This window comes from Odocoileus virginianus, chromosome 30 (genome assembly GCF_023699985.2).
Source record: "Odocoileus virginianus isolate 20LAN1187 ecotype Illinois chromosome 30, Ovbor_1.2, whole genome shotgun sequence".
Lineage (NCBI taxonomy): Eukaryota > Metazoa > Chordata > Mammalia > Artiodactyla > Cervidae > Odocoileus > Odocoileus virginianus.
The window spans coordinates 32,198,200-32,220,815 of NC_069703.1; the positions used below are offsets into that span (position 1 = coordinate 32,198,200).

The 22,616-nt window shown below is 52.5% G+C and overlaps 1 protein-coding gene across 1 annotated transcript; it reads left to right on the forward strand.

Moving 5' to 3' along the window:
* Nucleotides 1-2,324: 2,324 nt before the first annotated feature.
* On the forward strand, nucleotides 2,325-22,264 carry PINK1 (PTEN induced kinase 1). The gene is made up of 8 exons (XM_020911994.2): nucleotides 2,325-2,790; nucleotides 11,172-11,462; nucleotides 12,838-12,938; nucleotides 16,345-16,527; nucleotides 17,038-17,201; nucleotides 19,247-19,374; nucleotides 19,710-19,946; nucleotides 20,909-22,264. The coding sequence occupies exons 1-8, from the start codon at nucleotides 2,395-2,397 to the stop codon at nucleotides 21,173-21,175; spliced, it is 1,767 nt and encodes a 588-aa protein (XP_020767653.2). The 5' UTR covers nucleotides 2,325-2,394; the 3' UTR covers nucleotides 21,176-22,264.
* Nucleotides 22,265-22,616: the final 352 nt, after the last annotated feature.

The following is a 22,616-nucleotide window of genomic DNA, read 5'->3' on the forward strand; positions in this document are numbered from 1 at the left end:
GTAGGCCGACCAGCTCGGGCACCCTCTGGACCACAGCCCTGCCCCTCCCCTTATACCCTCTCCACATCACAGCTATTCTGTTCAGTAGACTTTTTATTACCACCTTGAAACCCCCCCACCCCCCCACCATTTTCCTCTCTTTTGGTGTCCTGAGCTCTTTGCAACAACATGCAGGTACAGAGTGCCCTCCCCAGTCAGGAGCTCCCCTCCCCCCAAGACAGCCTGCCCTTGGGTTTTCAGAAGCTGCCAGTGGGTGCCAGTATGTTGCATTATGATATCAATGATTTTTTTTATTATATATTGTTTTTCTTCTTGTTTTTTTTATATTATATATTTAAAAGGCAGTATCTTTTGTACTGTGAATTTGCAGTAGAAGATGCATAATGCACTTTTTTTTTTTTAACTTCTGTTGGTGTGTACTGTATATAGTCTGTGTGCTTCTTGTGAGGAAAATAAACTTTTTCTTTATAAAAAAAATAAATAAAACATACCTCCTTAGCTTAGGGAAGGCACAGGGTTTTCCAAGTGGCTCAGACGGTAAAGAATCTGCCTGTAATGCAGATTTGAATCTGGGTTTGACCCCTGCATTGGAATGATCCTCTGGAGAAGGGAACAACAACTCAATCCACTATTCTTGCCTGGAGAATTCCATGGACAAAGGAGCCTGGCAGGTTACAGTCCATGGGGTCACAGAGTTGGACACGACTGAGCGACTTTCACACTTCCAATATTCTTGCCTGGGAAATCCCAAGGACAGAGGAGCCTGGCGGGCTACAGTCCATAGGGTCTCAAAGAATTGGACACAACTGAGTGACTGAGAGAGAGCAAGAGAGATGGAAACCTTGTCTGGATCCCAATTTGAGTAACTGTAAAATAAGACAGCACAACAGGGAAATTTTATATTGACTGAATAATAAATGATAATATGGAGTTAATGGTAATATTTTTAGTGGTGGTGGTTCAGCCGCTCAGTCGTGTCCAACTCTTTGTGATCCCTTGGACTGTAGCCTGCCAGGCTCCTCTGTCCATGGGATTCTCCAGGCAAGAATACTGGAGTGGGTTGTCATTTCCTTCTCCAGGGGATCTTCCCGACCCAGGAATTGAACCCAGATCTCGTGGGTTGCAGGCAGATTCTTTACCAACTGAGCTACAAGAGAAGCTCGATGGTTTTAGAGCTGATAATAATATTTTTGCTTTAAAGTTGGGGGAATGGGGAGTATGAAGATCTGCATAGGTGAATAAAATAATGACTATTTGTTGATAGCTGTTGAAGCTGCATGATGGGTGCATGGGGTTCACTATATTATTTTGTTATTATGTTTTTGAAAATTCCCATGTTTAAAAAATAAAAAGGCAAGAAAAAAGAAATCAACAGGAATTCCTTTAACAACCATTCCTAACAATAAGAATGGGTAACAGGGCTCTGCCACTGACAAGCTGTGCAACTCTGGGCAAGTCACTCCACTTCTCTGAGACTCAGTTCACTCTCCTTCAGGTGTGACTTCTCCTGGGGTCCTAAGAAACCAACAGGCACTGTGAAAGGAGCCTCCGGGCACTGAGGGACAAGGACTCCACCACCAGGCCGATATGAGCTTTAACCTCGGTTCTGACATTGATGCTTTTGAACTGTGGTGTTGGAGAAGACTCTTGAGAGTCCCTTGACAACAAGGAGATCCAACCAGTCCATTCTAAAGGAAATCAATTCTGAATATTCACTGGAAGGACTGATGCTGAAGCTGAAACTCCAATACTTTGGCCACCTGATGCGAAGAACTGACTCCTTGGAAAAGACCCTGATGCTGGGAAAGATTGAAGGCAGGGGGAGAAGGGGACAACAGAGGATGAGATGGTTGGATGGCATCACCAACTCAATGGACAAGAGTTTGGGTAAACTCCAGGAGGTGGTGATGGACAGGGAGGCCTGACGTGCTGCGGTCCATGGGGTGCCAAAGGGTGGGACACGACCGAGCGACTGCACTGAACTGGCACCGCATATGACCTGAGACCCTCGCAGCCCTTCCGTTGCTCAGTATTTTTATCTATAAAAATGACATTCCTATCTCATTGGTGGGAAAATTAACAAAGGTAGAGTGTCTGGCACAGTGGGGGTTACTCAATAAATATTCCCTCCTCAACGACTCGATTTTGCCAGGAGCAGCCAAGTTCACACCCCTGACGTCCTTGACAGGCCATCCCAGACGCTGCGGGCAAAAATCTGAAGAGTACGCGCCAGCAGGTACGGCCACAGCGCCCTAGTGCGTCCAGCCGGGAAACCGCCGGAGTGACGGCCCCGCCCACCGGCGCCCGCGCCTGCGCAGAGGCTCCGCCCCCGTTGAGGCGTTGTGTCAGGCTCCCCGGACGCCAGCAGGTCCCCAGTGACCGGGCGGCGACGCCATGGCGGTGCGTCAGGCGCTGGGCCGGGGCCTGCAGCTGGGCCGAGCGCTGCTCCTGCGCTTCACGGCCAAGCCCGGCCCGGCCTACGGCTGGGGCCGGCCGGAGCGGCCAGGCCCCGCGGCGGGCCGGGGCCGCGGAGAGCGCCCGGGCCCGGCCGCGGGACCCGGCACGGAGCCGGGCAAGCTCGGCCTCGGGCTTCCCGGCCGCTACCGCTTCTTCCGCCAGTCTGTGGCCGGGCTGGCGGAGCGGCTCCAGCGGCAGTTCGTGGTACGGGCCCGGGGCGGTGCGGGCCCTTGCGGCCGCGCTGTCTTTCTGGCCTTCGGGCTGGGACTGGGCCTCATCGAGGAGAAGCAAGCGGAGGGCCGACGGGCCGCCTCAGCCTGTGAGGAGATCCAGGTGAGTGCCGGCGGCGGGCGGGGCGGGGTCGGCGGGGAGGGCCGGGAAGGGGGGCGAGGCCCCAGTTGCGTGCGGGGCGGGGCCGGAGCCAGGCTGGGGGCGGGGCTTAGTGCGGGGCGGGGCCCGAGTTGGGGGCGGGGCGGGACGGGACTGGGAGGCACTGACTGCCTTGGGGCCTGGTGTCAAGATTTATCTTGTTCAGTTCAGTCCAGTCGCTCAGTCGCGACCGACTCTCTGCGACCCCATGGACTGCAGCACGCCAGCCTTCCCTGTCCATCTCCAACTCCCAGAGCTTACTCAAACTCAGGTCCATCACGTCGGTGATGCTATCCAACCATCTCCTCCTCTGTCGTCCCCTTTTCTTCCTGCCCTCAGTCTTTCCCAGCATCAGGGTCTTTTCCAAGGAGTCAGTTCTTCGCATCAGGTGGCCAAAGTATTGGAGTTTCAGCTTCAGCATCAGTCCTTCCAATGAATACTCAGGACTGATTCTGTTTACCTTGTAGCTGGGAATTCCTTGGCAATCATTGATTAAAGCTCATTTGTTACTGATCTTCTGGTGCCGGGCCATGACCTCACTTTTGTTTTACTATCTTCCCTTCCTCAAACGGGGCTTTCCTGACAGCTCAATTGGTAAAGAATTCGCTTGCAATATGGGAGACCCCGGTTAGATTCCTGGGTCGGGAAGATCGGCTGGAGAGGGGATAGGCTACCCACTCCAGTATTCTGGCCTTGAGAATTCCATGGACAGTCCATGGGGTCACAAAGAGTCAGACAGGACTAAGCGACTTTCACTTTCACTTCCTCAAACAGCATGGTTTGAAAGATACACTAATTATATAGCTCCTGTGGCTCCAAGGCCAGTGACCTTCTGTAAATTTTCTAAAATTTAAGGACAGCTAAATCCTAACTCTTATGTTCCAGAGGTAGTTGTCATCCCCAATTTATGGATGAGGAAACATACTTAGGGAGGTGAAAAGCGAAGTAACTTGCTGAAGTCACAAGTCTAACTTGCACAGAACCTGTGTTGTTAACCACTTGCCAGCCAGGCAGCCTCTACAGTTTAGCCAATTAGTGATATAGCTGAAGTCGCAGTAAAAACCAAAACAGCAGGCCTAGTGGTTTTTAGTTAACAACCTGTATAGAGTTATCAGGGGTGACTAAGATGCTTAGTTCTTGGGCTTTTTAAATGTTTTAAAGAGCTCAGAGGATTCTGTTTCTACTCAACCAAAATCTCTACTTCTCCAGAGAAACAGAATGAATAGGGTGTGTTTATTAAAAGGCAGCTTTATTTGAGGGAATTGCTGTTCCCAAGTCTGGCAAGTTCAGACTGCAGGGCAGGCAGGCAGGATGGACACCTGAGGAAGAATCACTGTTAAGTTCAAGTCTGAAGGCCATCAGCTGGCACCGTTCCCTCCTCTTCAGGGAGATCATTCTTCCTGGGGTTTGGAACCATTCGCTGCCTTAGTACAGCCCCGGCGTTTCACAGCTTAGCGCTAAGGTGGTGCAAGGTGGGGTGACCTGCCCAAGGACACAGCTGGTTAAAGACCAAGCAGTGTCTCCCATGTTTCCTGGCTTTCAGCCCAGGTCTTGTTACTCATCACAAGAGCGTTTACGCTCTGGCCCCTTTGAGGCAACAGGTGACGCCTGACCTAGTCCCCAGCCTCTGCCCCTGTCTTTTGTTACATACAACTCAGCTGGCAGAAGCCTAGGGCGGCCAACTTGACTAACCCTACTTAAAATTACAGTGGCTGTTTCTAAACTGTGGACCTTGACCCTCCTAAGCTTACCATCTCCACATCCTTTCCTCAAACTTCGCTCTTCTGTGTCTTAAATTTTTTAATTAATTACCAATTAATTTAAAAAATTCTTGCATTTGACTTCTTTGGAAAGAAAATCAGAGTACCAGATTTGGCAACGTGTGTGCTAAAATTCTAATTCTAATGCTAATTCGAATTAATTCTAATGCTAATTCCATTTGGTGTCATACTGGAATAGAGCAGACCAGTCCCTTTAGATGCATTTGGAAAGAATTTTGTGGGGAGAACCCTTTATAAAATAGGCCAAAGATATGCATGTATATTTCACCAAGAGGAGTACAGATGCCAAATAAGGATAGTTCAACTTCATGAATCATTAGGGAAATGCAAATTAAAAATACAATGTGATATCTCTGCATACTTATTAGAGCAGCTAATATTTTAAAACTAAGCGATAATAGCGAATGCTTATGAGGATGCAGAGAAACTGGACCAATGGTGAAAATATAAAATAGTATAGCCACTCTGGAAAATAGTCTGCAGTTTCTTAACAAAACTGAACATACATTTGTTTATCATATGACCCAGCCATTGCAGTTTTGGGCATTTACCCAGAGAATTGAAAATTTATGTTCACACAAAAACCTGTACATGAGTAGCTGCTATGGGAAACAGTATACCAGTTCCCCCCCCAAAATTAAAATTGTCGTATGATCCCAGCAATTCCACTTCTTAGTATATATCCAAAAGGATTGAAAGCAGGGACTTTGAACAAATATTTGTACACCTATGTTCATAGCAGCATTATTCACAATAGTCAAAAGGTAGAAGCAACCCAAGTGGCCATCAATGGGTGTTAAATCTTGTACACTAGTGTTTATGGCTGCATCCTTCATAATAGCAAAATATTAAAAACACAGACCTCGTTTAGCTGGTGAATTGTTAAACAGACCCTGGTACATACAGCGGAACACCGGGAATAAGAAAAGGAATCAGCCATCGGTACAGGCAGCAAACTCAGTGGCCCTCAGGGGCATCATGCTGAGCGTAAAACTTCACTTCCAAGTGGTCGTTCTGTTCGTGGAACGTTCTCGAGAGGACGGAGTGGTAGAGGTAGAGAGCAGGTCAGCGGTTGCCGGGGACGTGGGGCATGGGGCATGGCGGGGTGGTGCAAAAACAAAGAGGCAGCTCAACGGAATTCTCCTGTGATGGAACAGAGCTGTATCTTGATGGTGATTACATGAATCTGGGTGAAATCTAATAGAGCTACACCACATGCACACGCACACGAGTGAATGCGGGTTAGAAAAGATGGTGAAAACTGAGTAAGATCTGTAGCCTAGTTGACTGTACGTCAGTTGGGGGAAACTGGGTGAAGGGTACACAGGACACTTTGTTGGTTTTTTTTTTTTGGGCAGCTTCCCATGAGTCTATATTTATTTCAAAATAAAGCTTTAAAAAATTTATCTCATTCTCAAAACTATGGTTGACTGAGGATTACACAATAGTGCTTCGGCTCCACAGAATTTAGAAACTGGTTGGTAAGGCAAGACAGACTTTCATTTTTTAAAAACATTAAAAGTTCTCATGTGAGCTGTGTTAGCTTATAAACTCCAGTGCTTTAGGAATCTTCCAGAAGGAAAGACTGTTGCAGACTAAGTTGTCAGCGCTGGTTATAGGGGATGCAGGAGCTTGAGTTGGGACTTGTTGGATGAGTAGGGATGAGCAGGCTGAGCAAAGACAATAGAAATAGGGGCAAGGGGAGGGGAACAGTTTGAGCAAAGGTTCAGGGAGAGGCATGTGAGAGACCAGCATGGGCAATACAGAGCAGCCTGCAAGACAGTTTTCGTATGCAGGGAGTGTCAGCACCAGGACAAGGTGCTGAGTAACTCCCAAGTTAGGTTCTGTTTTTTTGGTGGCACTGGTCTTCCTTGCTGCATGCAGGGGCTAATCTTTGTCGCAGTGTGCAGGCTTCTCATTGCAGCGACTTCTCTTGTCACGGAGCAGGGCTCTAGGGTGCACAGGTTCAGTAGTTGCAGTACACGAGCTCAGTAGTTGTGGGGCACGGGCTTAGTTGCTCTGAGGCTTGTGGAGTCTTCCCGGACCAGGGATCAAACCCATGTCCCCTGCATTGGCAGGCAGATTCTTATCCACTGGCTGCTGCTGCTGCTGCTAAGTCACTTCAGTCGTGTCCGACTCTGTGTGACCTCATAGATGGCAGTCCACCAGGCTCCCACCTCCCTGGGATTCTCCAGGCAAGAACACTGGAGTGGGTTTCCATTTCCTTCTCCAATGCATGAAAGTGAAAAGTGAAAGTGAAGTCGCTCAGTCATGTCCGACTCTTAGTGACCCCATGGACTGCAGCCTACCAGGCTTCTCCGTCCATGGGATTTTCCAGGCAAGAGTACTGGAGTGGGGTGCCATTACCTTCTCCTTATCCACTGGACCACCAGGGAAGCCCATCAGTTAGGTTATGATGTGACATTTGAAAGCAGTGTGCTTTCATTGGACTCAGAAGCAGGTGAAGGAAGGACCTGAGTGTGAAAGTCTGGAGGCAAGTGCCTAGCCATAGAAAGGGAGGGATCAGCAGCTGAGACGGGATCTGAGGAGGAAGGCAGAGTTTGGGCAACTGGAGGAATGATGATGTCACCTGCCTGAAGTAGGCAAGAATCCCAATTTGGGGGAAATGGCCTCTTTTCCCATGCACCCCCACCTACACTTCCATCTAGTTCCATCAGAACTCTTGTACTCTTTGTCTCCTTTCTGTAAACAGAATGCCCCCCCACCTTCCTAAGAGGCAGAAACAGGGAGACAGATGTATGGTCAGACCACTGAAGATCACAGTTCTCTTGCTCTCTGTACATCCCCTGTGGGACCAGTCCCTGCTTCAGCTGCATCCTCCTCACAGGAATGTGCTTGCCCCCTGCACCAGCTATGATTGTTCTCAGCTTTGGGCCAGAGCAGCTCCACCTGCTAGTTTATTAACAGCTTACTGACCAGAGACATTAATAATACGTCTTTTGTTACCTAATTGTTATTGACCAGAGTTGTCTTTTAATATTCACTTATATAAAAATCACCAGCCACAGTTGTTAATTTCTGCAAAAAATCCCCCAATTGATAATCTGTTAAAGGGAAACATCTGTCCTCGTGATGGTCGTTAACCTGAGGGGCTGTGAGGGACATGCCCCAGCCACCGGTTTCCCTGGTGACTGATGAGCCAACCTGACTTCAATTCCTCCTGTAAATAGCAGTACCCCCACCAGGCCCCGGTAGTGAGGATTGCTGCTGGGTCCTGCCTGCTGCACACGGCAGGGTGTTGCTCAGGGACCTTTCGCTGTAGACATGTAAGGTTCTCTGTCACTGTCTCTGGGCTTTTGCTTCAGTCATCCAAAGCCTGGGCAGCTACAAGGCCTGAGGGCCTTGAGGGTGCTACCTAAGAATTGGTGAGCCAGCCGAGAGGCCGAGAAAGTGCCCGTAAACACCAAGATGTCAGGAAGGGACAGGGAGCTTTGTTGGGGAAAGGAAAACTGTTGGGGAAATCCCAGGGTGGCCACCCACCAGCTTGTGGGCCCCTGTGACAGCTGACTACCTTGAGAGGTATCTTTCTCTTCGATTATATCACTGCTTTCCCGTTAACCTCAGAGTCTCTTTCTTGTTTAAATGTAGCAGCCCCATGCTCATGGTTCACCTGATTGCACAGGGATGGCTGATGAATACAGACAAAATGCAAGGGCCTGGATTGTTTGTAAAATACAAACACTTTAGACGCAGGTTTAGAGTTACTAACTCGGGGACAGGCTTGTGCGTTGGACAAGGCCAGTTTCTTGCAAAGGCTTCTTTGGGGCCTGTGGCAAAATGCAGAACAATTAAAGCACACCCTTGGGCTCCTGGTCCCAGCTTTGAGAGGGAGCTGAGCAGTGATAGTGCCACGGAGCAGCGGTGATACGCAGCCTACGATGTGTTACAGCTGATGCAAGACATTACAGAAGGCCTACCTGTGTCGTCGAGTGACACTAAAAACCCACCTTACCAGCCACGAAGTTCAGAAATGGACCAAAAAATAAGTAACATACACTGGCACATCCATCTGCCTTACAGCCCCACTGCACCTGGGCTAATGGGACAGATGAAAGCGAAAGTGATGGTTGCTCAGTCATGTCCAACTCTTTGTGACCCCATGGGCTATACAGTCCATGGAATTCTCGAGGCCAGATGTAGGTAGGTAGCATTTCCCTTCTCCAGGGGATCTTCCCAACTCAGGGTTCAGACCCAGATTTCCCACACTGCAGGTAGATTCTTTACCAGCTGAGCCACAAAGGAAGCCCCAAAATACTGGCATGGGTAGCCTATTTCTTCTCCAGCGGATCTTCCCGACCCAGGAATCGAACCGAGGTCTCCTGAATTGCAGGCGGATTCTTTACCAACTGAGCTATGAGGGAAGTCCAATGGGAGGCATAAAGGAACTATTTCAACGACTGAGATGTGAAACCCACTCTCTCACCGTGTGACCACATGTGACCCAGGAGGGTAACTCCAGCCCTACCAGCTATAACAGCGTCCCAGGAGTGACTGGCCCCCTGCCTCTGCCACAGCAACCCAGAGGCTGCTTGTCAGCACCCTTACCAGCTATAACTGAGCGTCCCAGGAGTGACCAGCCCCCTGCCTCTGCCACAGCACCCTCTAAGTTCAGCTAAGTTCAGCTGTTGACCACCAAAGGACCAACCCGCCAGGGAAATATTGTAAAGTGGTCCTGGGACTGGAAGATAAGACCCTGGTGGCTTGGGCTTGCCACCCTGTGGGGCATGGGATTAGAACGGGATTTACAGATCTCACCTTCTTATAGATCGTCTACCCAGCACCACCTAAGACTACTTAAAGGAATTAATCTGGGCCTCTACTGGAGAAAGGCACCATTCTATTAACCCTGGGGTCTGTCACACCACCTCCCCAGGACTGGCATCGCCATGGGGACTGAAAGTGGACTGGCGGTGTGGTCCCACAGGCCTGGCCAGGACGAAACCACAGGACGGGTGGGCTCTCACAATGCTGGCACTGCTTGTATTTTGCCTAGTGGTCACGACCTTCCCTATATTATGTGAATGCAAACATCCTACGTTTTGTCCCTTGTCTGAGCAGAGAGAATCTGTCCGGGGACTGGACGACCGTGGTGGCCTAACTGTGAAATGAGTCTGGGAATTTCCCTGGTGGTCCAGTGGTTAAGAATCCGCCTTCCAGTGCAGGGGACGCGGGTTAGATCCCTGGTCAGGGAACTAAAATCCCACATGCCATGCAACGAAGCCCTTGCGGCCAAACTAAAGAAGCCAGCACCAAAGACCAGCATGCCTCAGCAAAGACCCAGCACAGCCAAACAACTGAAAGGCGTGTAGAAATGAGTCTGATCTGCGGGTTTCCGGCAAGATGCTCTGTCCTCCTGCGCGTCCCCGGGCCTTCCGTACTCTTAGCTGCTGGTGTTCGTGTCGCGTTTGTGGTGTTTGGTTTGGAGTGCACCTCTGCACGCCTGACCCCGGGGACATCACAGGAGAGGGACCGAGATTGCAGGGTCTGTGGGGGTGGAGTCTGTGGTCTGGCCGCTCACAGTGGCCGCTCTCTTGCTCTCTGTTCATGCCCTGCTGGATCTGCAGGGCCGGGGGCCTAGACCAGTGCCTGCGCCCCTACAGCCTCCTCACAGGACGTGTGGCCCCCTGCCCCAGCTATGGTTGCTCTAAGTCTTGAGCCAGAACCACTCCACCTGCTGGTGTATTAAAGGGAAACATCTGCCCTGGTGATGGTCATGAACCTGCGGGGCCGTGAGGGACGCGCCCCACCCGCCGGTTTCCCTGGTCACTAATGAGCCCACCTGACTTCAGCTCCCCCTGTGAATGGTAGCTGCCTCCTCCCCAGAGTAGTGAAGATGGCTGTGAGGTCCTTCCTGCTGTCTGCTGCACACACTGGGATGCTTCTCCAGGACCCCCTGCTGCAGACATGTAAGATTCCCCATCCAGTAAACCACACATGTCACGGTCACTAGCTCCAGGCTCTTTATTCAGTCGCCTGGAGGCTGGCCATGTACAGGACCTGCAGACCCTCGGGGTTGAGCCCAGCAACAGGACCAGCAACAGGCTCCAGGGAGCCTCCTGATTTTCACCCACTTGCTTGCAAGAGCAGCCCAAGGTCATTCACAAGCACGAGGGGTGGCTGTGACCACATGCTCCTGCCCGTCCACAGCTCCTGGTAACAGTCCAGTAGCCGCCGGCCGAGGCCTTGGCAGAGCGAGCCGGCTCCATAACCGGAAACCTCCGAGGCTGGGCTGGCAGCCTGCCAGGCAGCAGAGGAGCGGCGTGCCGGCTGCAGAACTGGGAGCTGTGGCCTCCTAGCGGACACAGCGTCCTGCGTTGGACTGTGGCGGTGACTGCCATGAAGTGACAGTTGGAGAGTTATTCTGAATAAGAAGAGAGAACACAGGCTGGCTTGAGCCCAGGACCAACAGTAGCACCCAATTTTAGTTGTTTTATTAGCACTCAATCTTGTCAGTGGAGATTTGGCCTCGCTGTACCACTCCATCCCTTCACTGAAGCCTCACGGGGCTCCCGAGCTCACAGTGCCTGCTCGTTTTCTTCACAGGCAATTTTCACCCAGAAAAACAAGCTGCTCCCAGACCCGCTGGACACCAGACGCTGGCAGGGTTTCCGGCTGGAGGAGTACCTGATCGGGCAGTCCATTGGCAAGGGCTGCAGTGCCGCCGTCTATGAGGCCACCATGCCTCTGCTGCCCCGGGGCCTGGAGGAGGCAGAGCGCCTGGGCCAGCTTCTCCCAGGGAAGGGCCCAGACATCCTTCCACGAGGAGAGGAGGAGGCGCCGGCCCCACGGGCCCCGGCCTTCCCCTTGGCCATCAAGATGATGTGGAACATCTCGGTAAGGGCAGGGCCTTCCATCTCTAAAGTCATCCTTTTTCAAAATCCCCTTCTTGTGGGGGGGGTAACCTGACGACACTTTTTCCCAGGAAATAAATAGGAACCAGCAAGATTCTCCACAGGACAGGCACCTTGCGCTCTTGTGCAGCAGTCTGAAGCAGTGTGTCTCAGATTGTAACATGTCCACACGTCAGCTGAGGTCGGGTTAGAAGGCAGGTTCTGAGCGCGGGTGTGGGGTGGGGCCCGAGTCCCGCCTCCCTGATGAGCTCCCAGGATGCTGGGCCGCGAGCCACACTGAGTGGCAAGGACCTGGGGGGTCCAGGCCGATGAGCACATTTCAGGGCTGCGGTCTGCTCCGTCCTCTCGGTCCCTGACCTGGTCGTGGGGAAGGAGAAGCCACGTGCCTTCCTCTGAGCTCACCTCCCACCACACTCCAGACCCAAGGCTGGTGTGTCAGCTCTCTGTTCTTAACCCTTGCAGAACTCAAGGCTTTGGGAAGTTGAGTATTTTTCCCGCCCCAAAACAAAGATTTCTGTCCATTTAGAGTAGTTTCTTTATCTTGCCATTACATGGTGGGAGGAGGGTTAGGAAATTCACCAAGAGCTGATTGTATTTTCTCCTGTCCAGAGCATCTCTCCAAGGCTGAGGTGGGACACAGCCACACAGCTCATGCTGGACCCTGAAGGGTGTGGTTTGTGCCTTGATTTGGGGAATGAAGCTTATTAGACTGTGCTTCCAAGCAGGGCTGATAGCTAACAAGTAGCCAACCCCCCACCCCATGCTCACCCCCAGGAAACATCCAGTCTTAACATCAAAACTCCCACTGGTTGGGGCATGACAGCAAGTGCATTCACAGAAGCTAAAAGACTTTAATTCTTAAAGGATTCTTTATAGGTGTCGCCAGTCCTAAGGGCTGTTCATAGTGACATGAGGAAAATACGGTGCTTTTCCTCATTGTTTGTTGCTTTTTGCTGGTCGATAGAGGGCTGTTCTGTGATTCAGCACAAGTTTATCCAGGGCAGGCTTGTCGGGCTCAGCCTGTCTGCTGAAGGGAGCCTTCACAGGTGAGCGTTAGTGCTCAGTGGTCCAGTCTGAGCCTGGTGGTGCCTGGGGGCATCTGTGGCAGGAAGAGGAGCCCCTGCCACGGTCGTCTCGACATCTCCTCCTGCCCTGGGCACCTGAGCTGCTGAGAGTTTGAGGCATGGGCAGCATCCTCTGGGTTGGCATGAAAGCAGAGGCCTGCTTGCCACTCAGAGAGGTTATGAGCTTGGAGGTCAAAGCCAGTTCCAGGCAGTAGTTGTCCTGGTCCAGATTACAAGGAGGGTCTGGACTTCTTGGACCCATGTAATTCTGGACCCGCTGTGGATATGTTCCAGGCAGGCTCATCCAGTGAAGCCATCTTTAGCACAATGAGCCAGGAGCTGGTGCCAGCCAGTCGAGTGGCCTTGGCCGGGGAGTATGGAGCGATCAGGCACAGGTAAGCAGCCATCTGCCCCTCCCTCTGCCCCATCACAGAGCAGAGCCCCCACGTGTACCCTCCACACAATGTTTGATGTGACACACACACCCACAGATACAGTAAACGCTCACTGACAGTGTAGTCAGTGATGGGTTTTCAGTCGGTGGATAACTGGGAAAGACTGTAGATAGTCTGACCCCAGCTGCAGATGCAGGCGGCTGACTCAGGCGGGAGCAGGGAGAGAAGGCATCTAAATCCGTCCCCGCCCTTGTGAACTGGGCAGGTCTGACTTATGACTGCTGCGTGATTCCCAGGTAGGGCGCCGCCATTTTGTACGGATTGGATTCTGTCTGTCCCCAGCAAAGGTGACACTCATTTTATGAATAACCGCCATGACCTGATGTTGCCGAGAGATTTTTTTTTTAATGGCCTATTCCCCGAGAATGCTCTTGGTGGTGGAGGAACCTGAGAAGAGGCAGAAGAGTCCAGCGTGGTCAGCGCTGGGACGGCGTGCGCTCTCGTGTGAGGGAGCCCCACGGCGGCGTGTGTGCAGGGCTTGGGGGCCACTCAGAGGCCTCTGAAGGGACAGTTCATTCTCTCTTTTAAAAGATGGCTAGCCGCTAGCTTGGCAGAGGAGCAGGGAGAGAGACACCCTCCACAGAGGGAAGGGCAGGTAGACGGCAGCTTAACCTCACCGCGGCTTTGCAGACCCACAGGTTGTAAAAGTTAACGCTTGTGGCAAAGGAGACGCTGTGCTCACTTTAGTGTTGGTAGGCCACGGGAAGAGGTGGCCGCTGAGCTCTCAGTGGCTTACTCAGGGTTGCTTTGCAGATCAGAAGAAGGAAGGTAGAGACAGAGACCTAAGGACATATACATGGGAGCCCCGTCCCGGGCTCAGAAGGCTCCTGTGTGGCGGAGCGTCGGTGCGGGCCTCGGGAAGCAGACACTCGGGGGCTGAGCCCTGACCACCTCATCTCCTGATGCTTCCGTAGGGACGGCGGGTGTCAGCCAACCCCTAGGGGCTGGCGTGACCCTCCGGCGCCTCGTGGAAGCAGACACTCGGGGGCTGAGCCCTGACCGCCTCACCTCCTGGTGCTTCCGTAGGGACGGCGGGTGTCAGCCGACCCCTAGGGGCTGGCGTGACCCTCCGGCGCCTCGTGGAAGCAGACACTCGGGGGGCTGAGCCCTGACCGCCTCACCTCCTGATGCTTCCGTAGGGACGGCGGGTGTCAGCCAACCCCTAGGGGCTGGCGTGACCCTCCGGCGCCTCGTGGTGCTGCCCTGCAGCTGTGAGCGTGTCGTGCCTCTGCTGCCCACATCTCCCAGCTGAAGCAGTGCCTGCCGCTCTCCAGTCTTCTGCCCACTTGCGTTGTTTCATAGCATCTATCTCTGTCCATCTCAAATCACAGGTGTCTGTTTATTTACCAGCTCTCCGGCTGAACCAGAAGCTCTCCGAGGGCAGCACTTTTATGTTTGCTAGGTGTGCTCACAGCTCAGTGAATGTCTGTGGAACGATTAGCTGAACACGCCAGAAGGTCTGCTACCTCCAGTCCTGATGGCATCAGCTCTGTCTCAGGAGAAAGACCCTGAGAGCACTGGGTGCGTTTCTTCCTAGCCTTTGCCCAGCTAGGGCCTCAGACTCAGCTTGTGCGGTCTGCTCGGTGCCTGCTTCTCCCACCTGCTCTCTGATCCTGTCCTGTTCACACCCTCTGCTCCACCACACTGAGATCATGTGTCCCCACCCCACCCCACCCCCAGATGCATACAGGCTGGCTTGTGTGTGCGGTTGGCTAGACTTGGTCCGACCCAGTCAGGCCTCCTGTCTGGCTCCAGTTTTCCATTCAAACACACACGCCCCTCCCCCGTGCAGCCACACGCCTCCCCTGGGCTCTCGCGACAGCCAGGCCACACTTTGCCACGGTGGCGCCCACAGCCTTGTGCTGGGAGCCTCGTTCTCCTGGTGGCTCTAAGGGCCCCAGGCCGGAACGATGCTCTAACGCCTTCGATAACCTAGGACAGGGGCCCATTTGGACAGACCCCAGAGGAGCTATTGGAGCCACTCATGGCCTGGCTGAAAGCTCGGACCTGAGGCAGCTTGGAGGACAGGCCGGGCCTGGGGCTTTCCCTGTTGCCTCCATGTCTCTGGGTTTCCACTCCATCCGCCTCTCTCTGCCACCCTGCGTCCTCATTTCCTGCCCGAAGCTTTACTTCCGGCTTCCCTCAGGCCTCGTGGTATTGTTAGCAAAAGCAAACTCCTGTGCCTGACGTACAGTGAGGCCAAACAATACCAAAATGTCAGAGTTTGGAACAGAGAAAGGTTTATTGCAGGACCATGGAAGGAGACGGGTGGCTCATGGCCCCCAAACGTCAAATTCCCCGAAGGGTTTCAGCAAAGCATTTTTAAAGGCTGCATAAGGGAGAGGGGGTCCCAGGGTATGTGATCCGCTCGTGAATTCGGTAGATGGTGAGGTGACAGGGCAGTGTCACTGGTTAACGGACTCAGTCCTCAGGCTCCAGGAGGTCTGCGGGCTACCTGCTCACGTTCACCAAGTAGTTAGCATCTTCATTTGGCGGGGGTTTTAAAATCTGTGCGACAGCTCAGGAGATGTGCATCAGATACTGTTCAGAGAGGAGCTCAAGCGCGGTTACAGCATCCTTTCAAAACCTCGGCTCCATCTCCTGTGCGGTTACTGCCGGTTTTTCCTCACGCTCTCACACTCCACGCAGAGACCTCCCCTTTGCCTGCCCACCACTGGGACTCGGGCAGGACTGCAGGCCCTTGGTCGCCCTTGGGTCAGGTGTGCACGCTTAGTCCCGGCAGCTCTGGGCAGGGGTGGGGCTGTACCCAGCGGGCAGTCCTGCGGCCCTGGCAGGGCGTCCCGAGGGTAGCCTCTGTGTCTGAGCAGGGCGCTGGGCTGGGGCTCCCGGAGTGGCAGAGGCCCGGGCAGGGCATCTGACACGCGGGGGACTCTTCCACAAACGGCCTCCGTGTTGGCTTACTCAAAGGCTGACTGAGCTCATGCCAGGTGTTATGCTGGGGCCTGGATCAGGGAGATTCTGGGTCCTATTAACCACCTTCCAGGGTATGTTACTACTCTATTCCCCTTTTGCTTTTGAGACTGAGCCCAGAGAAGTTGAGCAGTGTGGCCAAGGACTTGGAGTGGCAGGCGTGGGGTTCAACCCCAGGCAGCCCGCTTCCAGGGCCTCCCGCCCCGTGCTCTACCTCCTGGGATGGACGGGTGGGGTCAGCAGTGTGATGGGTCATCGCGGGTTTCCCTTCCAGCACCCTGCTCTGCACCTGGCACACATTTGGTATAAATACGGGTGGAGATGAATGTCAGTGTTGATTGTGGCCTCAGACTGTTGTATTCCCAAGTGTCATATCTGCTGCTGCCCTCCCGTTTGTCCCACCTGACTGAGACAGAAGGCCCAAGGGAGGTCCCAAGCAGCTGGCCCCGCACCCCAACATCATCCGGGTCTTCCGAGCCTTCACCTCGACGGTGCCGCTGCTGCCAGGGGCCCTGGTCGACTACCCGGACGTGCTGCCTCCGCGTCTTCACCCCGAAGGCCTGGGCCATGGGCGGACTCTCTTCCTTGTCATGAAGAAGTGAGTGGCGGGACCCGGAGTGAGTGGGAGCTGGTCACTGCCTCCAGGAGCCTCAGGTCACAGGCAGGAGGACCCTCTCTCTTTGGGAGACAAGGGCAGGCTAAGGGTGTATGTCTGCCCTGGAGCACAGTTTCCCTTTGGGACGGCCTTTCAGGAAAACAGAAGTGCATGTTCAGTCGGGTCATCATTTCCATCTAGTGCTCTTAGTACCTTTGACCATCGCCCCCTCTGTGCTCACCTTTCTCCTGCTTTTTTTTTAAACGTAGACTCTTCTTTCCTCCTCCTCTGTGCCTCTGGCATAGCTGTGTGAGTGTTTAAACAAGCAGCTAGCTGTCCTGTGACTTCTAGCGTGTGAGGCCCCAGCTCTTCCTAATTCCAAGATGGTGGATAGAAACAGAAAGGCTACTTAGGGAGAGAAGGAACCAGAAGAAAGGCCGTCACCCTAAGAGGAAGTAAGGTGCTCTGGGTGCTTGGCGCGCAATAACTGGTGCCTGGCGCGCTCCCTACCAGCTACCCCTGTACCCTGCGCCAGTACCTTCATGGGAACAGCCCGAGCCCCCGCCTGGCCGCGCTGATGACTCTGCAGCTCTTGGAAGGGGTGGATCACCTGGTCCAGCAGGGCGTCGCGCACAGGGACCTGAAGTCTGACAACATCCTTGTGGAACTGGACGCGGGTAGGTGCCCCGCCCTCTCTCCTTCAGGATGGAGATTCTTTGTTTTGGTCTTTGTATTGTAAGAATATTTTCATTGAGTACTGCTTGAATGTCAGCCCAACTGCCTCTGGCAATGAGCTCCCCATCATTGGAAGCATTCAAGCAAAGCTGGGTGGCTACTTGCCTGCGGGTTCTGTAAAGGAGAGTCATTGTTTTGTTGTTTAGTCACTAACTCGTGTCAGACTGTTTGCAACCCCTTGGAGCCCACCAGGCTCCTCTGTCCATGGGATTTCCCCGGCAAGAATACTGGAGTGTGTTGCCTTTTCCTTCTCCAGTGGATCTTCTTGACCCAGAGATCGAACTTGTGTCCCTGCAACACAGGAGGGTTCTTATTTGGTCAGTTTTGAACTAAAAGACTCAAGATAATTAAATATGCAATTAAATTCTAGAGGAACTGGCTTTTAAAGGAAGTCTGCATGAATCCTTTTCCAGATAACTAAGTGATAATGCACTGATTTTGTCCAGTTCTTGGCTAGGGGACCTTGATTTCCTGGAGGCACGTCCATATTTGTGTTGCTGGTCCCACTCAGCTCTCTGGCGAGTGGGCAGCTGTCCAGGCCTTACTGGCCTGTGTTCCTGGGTCAGCATATCCTGATAGTGGCTTTTGTTGTTGTTCAGTCACTCAGTCAGGTCCGGCTCTTTGTGACCCCATGGACTGCAGCACGCCAGGCCTCCCTGTCCATCACCACCTCCAGGAGTTTACTCAAACTCATGTCCATCGAGTCGGTGATGCCATCCAACCATCTCATCCTCTGTTGTCCCCTTCTTCCCCTGCTTTCAATCTTTCCCAGCATCAGGGTCTTTTCCAAGGAGTCAGTTCTTTGCATCAGGTGGCCAAAGTATTGGAGTTTCAGCTTCAGCATCAGTCCTTCCAATGAGTATTCAGGATTGATTTCCTTTAGGATGGACTGGTTGGATCTCCTTGCAGTCCAAGGGACTCTCATGAGTCCTCTCCAACACCACAGTTCATAAGCATCAGTTCTTTGGCACTCAGCCCTCTTTATGGTCCAACTGTCACATCCATACATGGCTACTGGAAAAGCCACAGCTTTGACTAGACAGAGCTTTGTTGGCAAAGTAACATCTCTGCTTTTTAATATGCTGTCTAGGTTTGTCATAGCTGTTCTTCCAAGGAGCAAGCATCTTTTAATTGCATGGCTTCAGTCAACATCTGCAATGATTTTGAAGCCCAAGAAAATAAAGCCTGTCACGGTTTCCATTGTTTCCACATCTGTTTGTATGAAGTGATGTGACTAGATGCCATATGATCTTAGTTTTCTGAATGTTGAGTTTTAAGCCAACTTTTTCACTGTCCTCTTTCACTTTCATCAAGAGGCTCTTTAGTTCTTCTTTGCTTTCTGCCAGAACAGTGGTGTCATGTGCATATCTGAGGTTATTGATGTTTTTTCCAACAGTCTTGATTCCAGCTTGTGCTTCATCCAGCTTGGCATTTTGCATGATATACTCTGCACATAAGTTAAATAAGCACAGTGACAATATACAGCCTTGATGTACTCCTCTCCCAGTTTTGAATCACTCTGTTGTTCCATGTCTGGTTTTAACTGTTGCTTCTTGACCTGCATACAGGTTTCTCAAGAGGCAGGTAAGGTAGTCTGGTATTCCCATCTCTTGAAGAATTTTCCAAAGTTTGTTGTGATCCCCACAGTTGAAGGCTTTAGTGTAGTCAATGAAGCAGAAGCCAGTGTTTTTCTGGAATCCTCTTGCTTTCTCTATGATCCAACAGATGTTGGCAATTTGATCTCTGGTTCCTCTGCCTTTTCTAAATCCAGCTTGAACATCTGGAAGTTCTCAGTTCACTTACTGTTGAAGCCTCACTTGGAGAATTTTAGCATTACATTGCTAGCATGTGAAGTGAGTGCAGTTGTGCAGTAGTTTGTTCCTGGGTCAGCATGAACTGAGGGTGGTTTTAGTGGAAGTATAGGAGGGCCTCGAGGTGCGGGGAGGGGAGGAGACTCGGCCTCTCACCTCTGCACTTCTCTCCACAGACGGCTGCCCCTGGTTGGTGATCACAGACTTCGGCTGCTGCCTGGCTGATGAGCGTGTCGGCCTGCAGTTGCCTTTCACCAGCTGGTACGTGGACCGTGGCGGAAATGGCTGCCTGATGGCTCCCGAGGTGAGTCCCACTGAGCGTGTCATGTGCCACCAGCAGAGCCTCTCCCACCAGGTTTCTTCCCTTTTACTCAACACTTCAATCTTTTCTGACCCATAATTTATCAGAAGTCCCTTCCCTGCCTCTTTGCCTAGAACTGACATCCCAGGAGAGATGAGTTTTGTCAGCCTGAAGTAGGCAGCCTGAGCACAATTTCTTGTATCTGAGCTACAGTTCATTCCAATTCCGGGTTCCTTGGGACAGAATCCAGACTAGTCTGCAAATCGGGTGCCGTGCAGGAGCACGAATAGGTTTCAAGTACCAGCAGCGTGGTTGCTCACTTGTTGCTTTCCAAGCAGGTGTCCACGGCCTGCCCCGGCCCCAGGGCAGTGATCGACTACAGCAAGGCCGACACCTGGGCGGTGGGCGCGCTCGCCTACGAAATCTTCGGGCTCCCCAATCCCTTTTACGGCCAGGGCAGGGCCCATCTTGAAAGCCGAAGTTACCAGGAGGCTCAGCTGCCAGCATTGCCCGAGCGGGTGCCGCGGGATGTGAGGTGCCTGGTGAGGTCGCTGCTGCAGCGGGAGGCCTACAAGGTAAGGCAGGGCAGACTTACAGGGGGCTTGTGGATGGGAACCTCACGCCGTGTCCCAGAGTAAAGGGCAAGGCTGGGCAGGCACTGGAGTGAAAAGTGGCTCCTCTGTCTTACAGAGGCGATGGCCATGGACAGAACACACAACAGGCTGGAATACAGATAGGAGCGGGGGAGCTGGCCACCGAGTTCAGAGTCAGGGTTCTAGCAGTCAGCTCCTCTTGGCTTTAGCTGCTTAAAGGAACTCAGAGAGAAAGAGATGCAGTTTTAAGACATGTTTAATGAAGATGCAGAATCAGCTGAGATCTAACCAGACAGGTAGGATGAACTCTCCTAAGGGATCTGGACATTTTGAAATTACTCCAAAGGCTAACATATTTGAAACCTTAATAGGAGTGGCAGGGCCAGCGTGGGTGGCATGTGGAGTGGAAAAGGATGGACAGACCAGGGCTCAAACCCACCCCACCACTTGCCCCTCACCGTGTGCAGCAGGCTGCCACTAGTATGCACTGCCGTCATGAAGTTAGGACAGCTCCCCTCACCCCAGACACAGCTCCTGGGCCTTCCAAAGGCCCAGGAGGAACCTCCCTGACAGTCCAGTGCTGGCCTCCCAAGATTCCAGTGCAGGGGACACAGGTTCGATCCCTGGGTGGGGAATTAAGATCACATATGCCATGCTGCATGGCAAAAAAATCTTAATCAAAAAAAAGGCCCAGGATGGGGAGGCTATTCCAACAATGTCCCCTCCCCCTCCCCCTCCCCCACCCCAAATCTTGTACCCATGGGAAAGCCTGGGGCGTGGGTAGAATCGGCCAGTGTGTGTGCAGGGTACTGCAGGAGAGAAGGGTGAAGAACATGCTCAGGGCCAGAGAAGGGAAGACCCTGAAACAGGCTGCACTAACAAAGCAGGCTGTGGGTGAAGACTATCAGAGGTGTTCTAAGCTCCGGCTCCCCTTCCTGTTACAGAGGCCATCAGCCCGAGTGGCTGCTAACGTGCTTCATTTAAGCCTCTGGGGTGAACACACGCTCGCCCCGAAGAACCTGAAACTAGACAAGATGATCAGCTGGCTCCTCCAGCAGTCGGCTGCCACTCTGCTGGCCAACAGGCTGACGGAGAACTGTGTGGAAACAAAAATGAAGATGCTATTTCTGGCCAACCTGGAGTATGAAGCGCTGAGCCAGGCGGCCCTCCTCCTCGACTCCTGGAGGGCGGCCCCGAGACAGCTGCTGTAGCTGGTGAATTACTAAAAGAAGTTTCCAGTATCTGTGTTGTGATGGTCTGTGAATGCTGAGCGAGTGCCTCCTGGGTGAGGGGACGGGGGAGTCAGAAGCAAAGATGGCACGGGGAGGGCAAGTCAGTGAAGAGAAGGCCTCAGGTCTGGCAGATGGAAGGAGCAGCTCCAGGTCGTGCTCTGGCTGCTAACGCGTTCTAGCTGTGTGATTTTGTCTAGCTGTGAGATTCTGATGCATTGTCCAAGTTCTCTTACCTGTGAAATGAAGACGCTGCTCTTGATAGAGGTCAGCAAACTTTTTCTGTCAAGGGCCAGTGCTCAGGCTGTCCCAGCTACTCAGCTCTGCCATCGTGGTGCAAAGGCAGCCTTCAATGTGTGAACAAGTTCAGCTTCACTTAGGGACCCTGAGATTTGGAATTTCATGTGTCACTAAACATTCTTAATTTTTTCAACCACTTAAAAGGTAAAAACCATTTTTAGCTTGCAGGCCTGCAAAAATCAGGCAGCAAGCCAGACTGGCCCACAGACCAAGTCTGCCAGCCCCTCGTCTAGATGACCGCAAAAGGCCTAACCCTCAAGAGAAATGCTACCCAATCACCAGGCTCCTTTGTGCATCAGCGCTGACCACGTGACCAGCCCTGGGCACACAGATTCCCAAGGATGAGCTCTGTCCCAGGGGAGAGGCTGCCCCGGGGTAAACCGCTGACCAGAGTCCTGCCTTCCTAGACCTCTGAAAAGTCAGTGGCTGAGCAGGTCTGTTAGGTGAGGCTGAGCTGAGGAAGGTCAGACCTGTGCTGCGGCCAGAGTTCACGCAGGTCAGGACAGTGGGGTGTCAGAGTGAACAGTGCGTGAGCGAGGCCCGAGGCGGGGGGGCCGCTGCAGTCAGTCACGTGTCCCGGAGCAGCCCTGGGTGCTGGTGACAAGCATCGCCGCGGAGCTCGTGCAGCCGCTGAATTGAGTCCAGCAGAGCGCCGGTGACTGATGAAACGGAGATTAACAGTGCAGTGTTCTGAACTTGCCGACTGTCCCTTCTGCCTAGCGTTTCTTACAGGAGTTGGGACGAATTAAACGTATACTGACAACTAAAAAATATGTAAGTGCCTCAAACTGAATACTTGGCTTACACTCTAAAGACAATCATAGTGGAGATGGATCATACAACTTTACGTGTGCTTTTTAGAAACACAACTAGTGCATAAAGCAAGGTGAATTCGATGTAAGGCTCTTTTCAGCCAAGCAGTTCTATAATTCTATTAAAGTCAAGTGCTGTTACCCTAGCTTTCCCATCTCTGTGATGTCCCCACTGGCCTTTATTAACCTTATTTTTCTCCCCTTGACATTCAGCAGCTCTGTAATTTCCAGACCAACAAAACTAAAAAGGGCCACGTACTACTTTCTACCCGGTCATTTCGCAACAGCACCCCTCCATCAGCAGAGTACAA